This window comes from Lacerta agilis, chromosome 1, assembly GCF_009819535.1.
Source record: "Lacerta agilis isolate rLacAgi1 chromosome 1, rLacAgi1.pri, whole genome shotgun sequence".
Lineage (NCBI taxonomy): Eukaryota > Metazoa > Chordata > Lepidosauria > Squamata > Lacertidae > Lacerta > Lacerta agilis.
This window is the reverse complement of record NC_046312.1, coordinates 70,714,552-70,725,222: the sequence shown is the minus strand read 5'-3', so window position 1 is coordinate 70,725,222 and position 10,671 is coordinate 70,714,552. Positions and strand designations below refer to the sequence as shown.

Genomic DNA, 10,671 nt, shown 5'->3' with positions numbered 1-10,671 from the left:
AGGGGAGGACCGAGCGAGCGTTAACGTCACGTGACGCGGCGGCTGCGGCGTGACGCAATTGCTAGCCGCATTTGGATGACGCCTGCTGAGGGCGCCGCAGAAAGTGGGCGGGGGAGGGGGCGGCTAAATTCACGCGCGCTGCGTTGCGTTTGGAGGCGGGGCCGGCCTGGCAGGAGAGCGGAGCAGCTGACAGGCGGGTGGGGCTGGCAGGGAAAGCAGACCTGTAGCCGGGAAAGGAGGCGAACCGCCCTCCCGAAGCCTACTTCCAGGCTGTGGCATTATTGTCCCTCAGGTGGGCGTTTGTTATCCTGCCCCCTCCTTACCCCGGGTGTGGGTTGAAAGGGGAGAGGGCTCCTCAGTTGCCCCTCGTGGCTTGAGCTGCTGCTTCTCTGCTGCCAGGTGTGCAGAAGCGGCTGAGGGGTTTCGGTTTGGGGCCTTCGGCTGAATCTGAATCTCGCTTCCTTATTTCTAATTTTTCCTCTGACGATATTAGCCGGTAGAAGCAATGTCTTTTGCGACTTGCGATCTTTTGGCGCTGGGCACCATCCCCAAATCTTGTACAGTACCTAACGAATAGCCTTACAGTGGTGTTTTTAAGGCTCTCATAAGATTGGACCAAAGTGTGTTTTGGAGTGCGGAGTCCGCTTCCTTATCTATACCTTTCCTTAAACACGCTCTTTTTGGGGGGTGGGGAGGCAATCCTTTCGGAAGTGCTTTTGCTTCAAGTTCCAGTTACTTTTTCGGACCTCAGGTCTGGTACAAAAGTAATGACTTGTATGCAGTGCTTTTTTCCTAGAAAAATAGGTGCCAGTGCTCACTATGAAGTTATTAACAGTAAGCGCCACATTTTTTAACAACAAAAAAGAGGTGCTGGTACTGCCTACCCTTGAGTACCCCTTGAAAAAAAGCATTGCTTGTATGGAATTAGCAACAACCATCCACATTTCTGTGGATTTGCATTTGGTTCATATATGCCATATGGTGACAATGGAAGGTTCCTTTTTCTATCGTTTATTGAATTTATGTGGGTTGGAGAAGAGCTTGGAAGAAAAAAGTGTGTTCTTTGTTATGAGCGAGTGTTTTCTGTTTAAAGAACCAAAATGAACACATTAAGCTGCTCTGCTTTCAAGTATGTGAGCATGTTTTGGGTCTCATCTTTGAACTGGGTTTGTGGGTTGATGCCTGATATCTCTTGGTTATGCCAATGTACTGAGGCCATTTTTCTCATAGAAAGTGCACCCCAAATTCCTATGAGTTGATTTGTGAGTACATTATTGTGTTGTGTTTGGCATATGCAGTCCAACTCTTTCTACCGTATGTGAATGTTTGAAGTGAGTTCCCCTGGATTCATTTACCCTGATTTACTCTCAAGTAAGTGTATGCTTACCAGTTTTGGATCAATTAGCTAATTAGTAGTTGTGTAACTGATATCCATCTGTTTATGGTTCAGTGTATTTGCCCTATCATAGAAGTATTAGCAATGTTAAGTTATGTGCCTTCACAGAAGAAATAGGTAAATGTTTAGGAATCCGAATGTTTAACAAGTGAAGAAGTTACAACTAAATAAAAAATAAAAAAAATCCTTCCAGTAGCTGAAGTGTGCATGCACATGAAAGCTCATACCAAGAACAAACTTAGTTGGTCTCTAAGGTGCTACTGGAAGGAATTTTTTTAATGTTTTATTTTGTTTTGACTATGGCAGACCAACATGGCTACCTACCTGTAAGTGAAGGAGTTGTATTTCACATTTTCATATTTCACTTTGATAGGTGGAGCTGGAAAATGAAACAATAACAAACTGTTGAGAGACTGTTGTATCTTTCATGCTGGTGATGTCTATGCCCGTGGTACCTGAATCTTGCAGCCATGTATTGGCAGAGTTTGAGTGCCTCAGTCCACTCCTTTCTGCTCTCAGGCTGGATTCTAATCGTCTGAAGGTGCGTTCAAGTCATAATTGCTATAATGTTGATATTTGCTTAACATCATTTAAAAATACCATATACTTGTAGTTCATAGCATACATTCCAAGGTGGAAACTGTAGACATCCACTGGCACAAAATTTTACAAGCAGCTTTGAGCAGGAGCTCTCAATAATAAAGAGAATTAAAAGACAAATGTTAAGAAGATAATATTCTGAATGTAGGGAGATCTTGATGGTAAAACTTTTTCTGCTTATTTTTGAAGAGAAGATTTTATCTGTATAGTGGACTTCACAAATTAGTTTATCAAATAGAAGGAAAACATGCAAGAGTTGGTACTATACTACTTATTGGAGAGTATAATTTAGGGCACCGTTAGGTATACTTTTTAATTCTAAGGGTACAAGGAGATGCCTTTTTATTTAGATGCCACTATGGATTTGAACAGAAATTTGTAAGTTGTTTATATTTCTTTACAGGAGAGACAACACCTTGTTGCTGTCATGCTAAGCAGTTCGTAGCAAGCAAGACCCATGTACTATTATAATGGATCAGTAGTAAGAGTGAAATAGGGTCCCCATTCCATGATAGATTTTTTTTCTTTCTCTATAGAATTGAAAGTAAAACAAATATCATTAATGCCAGTATTTTCTTTCAGCAACCACCTGGTTTTTAACCCTATCCTTTTTCTCTTTTCTAAAGTGCACATGTATAGGAGTTTCTCAAAAATGGTTGGCGCTAGGTAGCTCTGGTGGAGGCCTGAATCTCATCCAGAAAGATAGCCGGAAACAGAGGCTTTTTCTCACTCATAAGGTAAGATTGAAGGAACACTGCTAAGAAACCTCAGGCTAAGAATGAAATGTCATTTAAAGCATACCACAATAAACAATAAAGCTTTTTATTTTAGAGACAATTTTGTATCTCTTTTACAAAATTTGGAATGATATCTAGCCACTTCATACTTGGAGCAGAGCCATAGCAATCAGTGGCCTTAAGAGCCTTGATTTCAGTGGTCTACTGTTGAGTATGAGCTAATTGGATATCACCCCAAGTCTTTTCAGCTCTTTCAGGCCTTTGATGATTAAAAAAATTCTTCTAAAATGTGAATTGTAGCTAATGCAGAAATAAGATCTAAAATTTTGATCAAGAAGACCAATAAGACATCAAAACTAAATTATTATTATTATTGATTTTATACCATCCTTCACCCAAATATCATAGGGCAGTTTACAATATAAAAACACAAAAATACATACCATAATAACAAAAAAACAGGAATGTTTTTGCCTAGCATCTAATGAAGGTGCCAGGTGCGCCTCCCTGTGGAGAGCATTCCACAAACTAGGAGTCACCATAGAAAAGGCACTGTTTTCAGGTTGTCACCATCCAGACTTCTTATTCAGCCTAATAAGGCAGCTTAGAAGTAACAAAAGTGAAAATGCATTAATACAATCGCACTAAAAAATTCAAGGCATTAAGTCATCAGGATCCCTCCCATAGGGCAGTTGGTAAGATAAAGGCATAGTCCACCTGGAACAGACTCTGATTTTTATTTTTGCTTCCCTCTTTCATGTGTCAAAAATCAAGTAGGGAGTGAGCAATGAATATGGGGGCAAATGCACAGCAGTTACAAATCACACTTTGCTGAGGCACTAAATACCAATAGGACAAATCTACTTTATCTCTTGGTAGGAAGGTGCCATTTCCCGCATTGCCTTTTGTTTACATGATGAGGACTATGTTGCCGTAGCTACAAGGTGAGAACAGTTATTTATATATTTGAAACTAGTTAGATTACTGTTTGGGGGGCTATAGTACTTGGTTATTTTTTGGAAATGGAAGAGGTGTTTCAATAATGCAAATAAGAGAATCCATTCCCATGATGAAAATAATGTAAACATTTATTTTTTCCAGTTTTTAAAATTAATTTTAACAATTTTAAGCACATTACAATACCGTTAAATTTTTCATCCTTCCCCCCCTCTCACTGGGGGAAGCAAACTTCCAATCCCCTCTCTCACTGGGAAAAGCAATAAACATTTCACATTCACATACTTAACATAGAAAATATCATTGCTTAGGTCTGGCCCAATTCTGTAGACCAGATATTCATCCTTTCCTCAAGTTCATTTTTGGGTTGACTTCCTCAGATCCCCGACTGTTGAATTCATTTTCTAACCTCTTTAACAGTTTCCCACATTCATAGTCATATCTATTTTTACCCCAATATTAAAGTTTTTCCTTTCCATTTCCTCATCCTTTTTCATAAAATCATAAAATACCAAAATCATTTTCCTTATTATTTTACTAATCCTATTTCAACTTATACAAACTCCTTTTCTTCTATACCTTAGCTTCTAGCTACTTCTGAAACTTTCCTAAACCCTTATCAATTTCCCATACTTTTTATCTCTTTTCACTTGCAAATGAATGGGAAGAGGAGTTGGGAGTGTGTGAGATTGAGGCTCACTGTGGCTTATTGTTCAAATGACAATCCATTACAGTGGTACCTCTGGTTACGTACTTAATTCATTCCGGAGGTCTGTTCTTAACCTGAAACTTTTCTTAACCCGAAGCACCACTTATTGTATAAATTTATTGTAAGCTGCTCAAGTGGCATACAAAGGTTGTATAAAATAAATATTTGTATGTAGGTTCTGAACACTGTTAAATATGTTAGGGTTTGTGGGAAGATGACTTTTTTATTTATAGTAATTTAGTTCTTATATTTTATAGCCAAGGCCTTGTTGTTGTCTGGGAATTGAATCAGGAACGTCGTGGGAAACCAGAAAGGATTTATGTGTCCTCTGAGCACAAAGGCAGAAAAGTAACAGCTCTTTGTTGGGATACTAGTGCATTTCGTGTTTTTGTTGGGGATCATGTCGGCAAAGTGTCTGCCATCAAGATTAATACATCCAAACAAGGAAAGGTAAATGTTAAGTGAGATTTTGAACGTAAGAGCAGGCTTCTACACATTTTGGCTGGTCTAAGCCAGATTTTGTGGTTACTAGGATCTTCCAAGGCTGAGAGGAAGACTGAGTCTAGTGCATCATATAGTTCATCACAGTACTTCTGATGTGTTGGAGCAGTGTTTTTCAACCTTTTTTGGGCAAAGGCACACTTGTTTCATGAAAAAAATCACGAGGCACACCACCATTAGAAAATGTTAAAAAAATTAACTCTGTGCCTATATTGACTATATATAAAGTAATTTTTCAATTTTTCCCACGGCACACCAGGCAACATCTCGCGGCACAATAGTGTGCCGCGGAACAGTGGTTGAAAAACACTGTGTTGGAGAATCACCAAAGGGGAGAATAATATACACAAGCCCCTGTTGTCATCCTGATCTTGGCCTGGCATTTCTGAAATTTTCCAAAGACATCCAAAGTGCAGCTTGGATGTGGGAAATGATCTCTTGTTCAACTCCCCAATTTCAACCTTGGGAAGGAACATAGGCCTTACCACATTTATTGCAATGGTGAGGAATACTTACCATGAGAGTGTGCATTACATGATCTGTAAAAATTGTAATGTCTGAATTCTGATATAATTCTGATACAAACATTTTGTTGCAAAAAGACAAAATATGAGAACAAAATTCTGGAAGCTGCTTTGCAGTTCATGTTTTATTTCTCCATGCTTAAGCCTGGGTTTTATTGATCCTTAGATAGTGATGAGCATTTACAACTCCAGAGAGGGTATCCAGGCATTTTAAAAATAAAATGAAATGCAACCTGAACAATATGAATTTTATTTGTGTATTTTTCCAGTTTCGTGTAATCAATTTTGCAAGTCTATTTTTCCTTCAGTGCTGAAATAATTCACTGTACATTTCTCCTTTACCTTTCTTTAGGCTACTACTGCATTTGTGATGTTTCCAGTTCAGATTATAACCACTGTTGATTCTCGTGTGGTTCAGCTTGATTATTTGGATGGAAGGTTGCTTATCTCATCTCTTACCCGATCTTACTTATGTGACACTGAGAGGTAATTAATGTACTCCAAAGTAATGCTGGTGTTATTCCAGGTTTGATTCTCTGCGGATCATCTGCAACTCTACTTTTAACATTAATTTGCACATAGTAATAAGTAGTAATCATTTTGTTACATTTCTGAAGAAATAGAGCAGAATCCACCTAACTTCGGGGCTCTGCAACAGAGCTCCCCCTGGCTGCTGAAATTAGTTCTGGGAGGTTGGGAGAACCCCCTAGAACAGCACATGAGAGGAAACTCTTCAATGTGGCAGGCTGATATGCTTGTGCAGACAGAAAATTTGCAGTTGCATGATGTTGAATTCCACCCACAATTTAGTTTATTCGTGTTTTAATTTTTGTTTTTTGTTGTCAAGTCATCTAGAGCTGCTAGTAACGTGTAAAAAAACAGTGTTAACTGCTCACTACATCTCCTCTGAAGCATCACTACAAATATGGTTTTGCCATAGGCCTCTCCATCATTTAACTGTTTCTCCCTCACCATGAATTGATTAGAGGCCCATGTCATTATCTTCTCCACTCCAAGGCATAATTGCCAAACATATGCCCAACTGCTGGTTGCCTCCTCCATTGCCCTTTGGAAGGGAATACTCTTTTCTGCAGATGCTCTTGAATGAATAAATGCCAATTCAATTTCAGCCGCATGCTCCTCAGTTGCCAACTTTAATCTGAATGTAAAAAAAGTGTCAGTGTGAAGATATGCATGTCATTTCATTCCACAATGATTAAAACTGGATTTCCCTCCTCCCCAAAATGTTTTTGGTTTATATAGGGAGAAATTTTGGAAAATTGGAAACAAGGAAAGAGATGGTGAATATGGATCTTGTTTTTCCCCTGCCGGAAAGAGTTGTGGTAGCCAACAGCCTTTGATATATTGTGCACGTCCTGGTTCACGGATGTGGGAAGTGAACTTTGAAGGGGAGGTGCTAAGTACACATCAATTCAAACAGCTCTTGTCATCACCACCTCTTCCTGTTGTGACTCTAAGGTATTGGTCATAGTAATATAATTTTTACGTGCTTGTGTTCATCTTGATTGTGGTTTTCCTATGGTGGTGGAACAGTGCTGTAATGTTTGTGACTGAGGTCATGGGGTGGGTGAAGGTAACTTTGGCTGATGTCAATTGATAATTTTCTTAGGTTTCTGCCCTGCTTTCCATTGAGTGTGGTGTGGTGCTTGTGGTGCAGAGATACACAGCAGATGTTGGTGGAGTGTAAGATTTGAATTAGGGCTTAGGGAGCCCAAAATCTCAGCACATATGAAAGCCTAGAGTTTGGGGCTCAATTCACATGTTTTGCAGAGCTGCCACTTTGTGGGTACCCATCCCCACATTTATGGAAGTGGTGCATGTAACCTGCGGCAATTTTAACAATACAGTCATATTTTTGAACAAATTGCTAACTGCACAGATATGTACCTGGTTCCTGAAAGCAACCCAGCTGTAAAGACACTGTTTGTGGAAGATTTATATGTTGCTTAATCTAACACCAAGCTCTTCAGATGATTACATCTGATTTTTGTGGGGTTTGCCAATCCTTAAGAGAGGTTGCCAGGGAATCACCTTCCACGGAGCTAGCTCTTCTTTGAACATTTTTCTGGATCCAACCTGATAATTTATTAATGGGGAACAAATATATATATTGGCGGTGGGTTTTTTTTTAATGCAATAGAAGAAATAAAGTTCAGGGAAAGATACATTCTCTAAACCAAACAAATATAAAAGGGTTCAACAACAAAAAAGAACAGCCATACATAACTGAGCAATGCCAAATAATTCAGAATGATACTTGGATTCTTGAAACAAAAATTTAAATAGTGCTCGATCCAACAATTAAAACCGAATAAACCTAATTGATTAAACTTTATTTCTTTTTAAAGGGATGATCTGGAATATAAAGTTTCAGCCTGCTCCCCTCAGTCTTTGGCTTTTCCTAGGCTGCTTTATTTGAGGTAAATATGAAGCCATTTCTTCTTGTAGCCCTGCAGCTAAAACAATTCAGATCAGCTGAAAAATTTAGTTGACAAATGGTACATTTAGGTAAAGTGATCTCTTTCAGCTTTCTATTGCATTTGTATCTCACCTGCCTTCCATGTTGCTCAGGACAGAAGCATGTATTTTGTCCCCGCACCAACCTTGTGCAGTAGGTTAGGCGGAGTGAGACCACATGCACACCATACATTTAAAGCACTTCGATATAGTCATGGCTTTCTCCAAAGAATTTTGGGAGCTGGAGTTCGTTAAGGATGCTGAGAGTTGTTAGGAGAATGCTTTCCTCCTTACAGAGCTACAATTCCCAGAGTTCCCTGTGAAGAGGGATTGATTGTTAAACCACTTTGGGAATGGTCGCTCTAGGAGGGGAATAGGGGTCTCCAAACAACGTTTGCCACTCTCAGCTACCATAATTATTTGAGGGAGCCCATTACTGATTAAAGGGGTATCATAGGGCTTTAAATGTATGTTGTGAATGCCGCATCATGGAAGGTGTTAGAATGTTGTCATTCAAACTTTCACATTTGTGTCTGTGTGTGTGATCACAACAAATACAACCGCATTCTGGATACCCACATCTTTTTTTCTTTACAGTGAGCACTGTGTAATGACATGGACAGAAAGAGGCATTTATATTTTCATTCCACAAAATGTTCAAGTTTTGCTCTGGAGCGAAGTGAAAGGTAAATTATATGCTTTATAGTGAACTTGGGTCTCTTTTATGTGCTCTTGAAACTGTACATAGATCAGAATAAAGTTCACCCTGCTTTTGCGAGAAGTGAGGTTGATACCTGTTTCGCCATGAATTGGAAGCTGGTGCACGCAGTGTACAGCGGGGGGAAATGTGTTGCATCAGGCAAAATGGGTAATGCTAACAAGACTTTTCTACATGAGCATGTACTTTATTTCTTAATAGCCACAAGTGCTTGAAACAGTTCCCTGTTTTAGATATGGAATGGCATAAAGACTGAAAGGGAAATAAGGCTCGCGTTTCTTCTAAGCCCAAACTGGGCATTGCATAACTGGGACAGGCAAATTGCACTTGTTTGTGGTGGTGATTATTAGTTGTGCCTGAAGAAGAAAGCATTCTCCTATCTAGTTTTCATATGTTTATAAACATGAAAATCTGGAAAGGTGCAATCAGACTATTTTGGTTAATATGAAGTATAGTATTAAACACTGGGGAGCTCTGTACTGACTCTTGTAATCTTCTGTTTTGCCTAGATATTCATGATATTGCAGTATATAAAAATGAGCTCTTCTGTTTGCACACCAGTGGAAAAGTCTCTCACCTTTCCCTTCTACCAGTGGAAAGATGTATAGAACGTTTACTTAGAAGAAGCTTTTGGACTCTTGCAGCCAGGGTCTGCTGCCTCTTCCAGAATTCTATTGTCTTATGTCGGGTAATCAAAGCTTAATATATCATTTTTTTAAAATGTATTTTTAAAAGCAGTTCTGAGAAATATTAAGTCTTGCAATGCAAATAAAAGATAATTTATTACCTTAGGATCCAGGCCAATGTAGTAATCAAGGAAGTTGAGGGAAGAAAAGTTTTTCACACCTTGCTTCTACCCCACCCCACCCCCTCCCCCTCCACAGCAGCACCCCAATGCTTTGAGGGTTTTGTGCTTTTTTTTACAGTCAAGCAGTGTATAAAGTTATGAAATAAATAAAATAGTAGATTTTCACCTGTGTAATAAAACTTTATGCATTATCAGGCAAGAAAAGCTCTTCCCATAGATAAGCTAGAACATTTGAAATCACAGTTGGAAATTTCAACACAAAGTGATATCATTACTCAACTTGAAGAACTGATCTCAAAGCTGGAGCCTTTGGATTCTGCATGCAGCAGCAGGAGGAGCAGTATTTCTTCACATGTAAGCGTATTCCTATAAATACAATACATATTATAGCTATATTTGCATTCCCTTAAAAATTATATTTTATCTGTGCTTCATTATAGTTAGCTTTTTTTTAAAAAAAAAAAGTGGGTACATTTTGTGCATTTGATATTTATAATAGGAGCTATAATTTGGGCTGTATTTTCTGTTCCAAGATGCACCTGTTATAGCAGATTTGAAGTCACAATGCTAAGGCATAGAGAGAGCTTTCATAATACAATAAATATGCATATAATCAAAATAGTCTAGGAATAAATGCAGTCTTGCTTGGAGGCTTTTTCTATCTGCAAAACCAATTCTGCCTTTTAAAAAATAGGTAGGCAACACAAATGTTACATTTATTGGAATACAAATGGTGATTGTGTTTTCCCATCACACATAATATGTATTATATTTTGCATGTAACACATATCACATATGCATTATATTTGAGTAATGTTGCTTGGGTTCTTGGTTTTATTAGTTGCATGTTTCCCAGTGTTTTATTTTTGTTGTATTGTTGGTATTTGTGGGTTGTATCTAATGGTGTCACTCACCTGACAGGAAGACTTTTGTTAGTGGAAGGAAGTAGTTTTTAGCCACTGAATCACTCACACTCCCCTAAATCTGCTTCAGAGGCTTGTGAAATCCTTTAGAGCAGATTTTAGCAGCTGCAGATGCCTATAGGGGAAAAAAAGGTGAATCACTCCAAATCATTTCCCTCCCTGTTCTGCTAATGGAAGCCTTACCACCAACTGAACAACACCTTTTGGATACAACCCCTTTGTATTTTTTATTGCATCTTAGTTCCATTGTTCTGTGTTATGTTGATAAGCTGCCCTTGGAACATTTACTCTCAAAGGAGGTATAAAACTATTTTAAATGA

The 10,671-nt window shown here is 38.7% G+C and overlaps 1 protein-coding gene across 2 annotated transcripts in view; it reads left to right on the top strand.

Moving 5' to 3' along the window:
• Positions 1-10,671, top strand: part of HPS5 (HPS5 biogenesis of lysosomal organelles complex 2 subunit 2) — a 29,031-nt gene that overhangs the window by 212 nt on the left and 18,148 nt on the right. The window contains exons 1-11 of one of the 2 annotated variants that reach the window (XM_033154024.1): positions 193-292; positions 1,770-1,937; positions 2,623-2,733; positions 3,613-3,677; positions 4,657-4,849; positions 5,777-5,910; positions 6,688-6,903; positions 7,794-7,865; positions 8,500-8,588; positions 9,130-9,308; positions 9,624-9,782. In XM_033154024.1, coding sequence (XP_033009915.1) covers positions 1,824-1,937; positions 2,623-2,733; positions 3,613-3,677; positions 4,657-4,849; positions 5,777-5,910; positions 6,688-6,903; positions 7,794-7,865; positions 8,500-8,588; positions 9,130-9,308; positions 9,624-9,782 — 1,332 coding nt within the window. In that variant the 5' untranslated portion in view covers positions 193-292; positions 1,770-1,823. Of the gene's footprint in view, positions 1-192; positions 293-1,769; positions 1,938-2,622; positions 2,734-3,612; positions 3,678-4,656; positions 4,850-5,776; positions 5,911-6,687; positions 6,904-7,793; positions 7,866-8,499; positions 8,589-9,129; positions 9,309-9,623; positions 9,783-10,671 lie in introns of those variants that run through there. The other variant, XM_033154018.1, reaches the window with a different exon arrangement.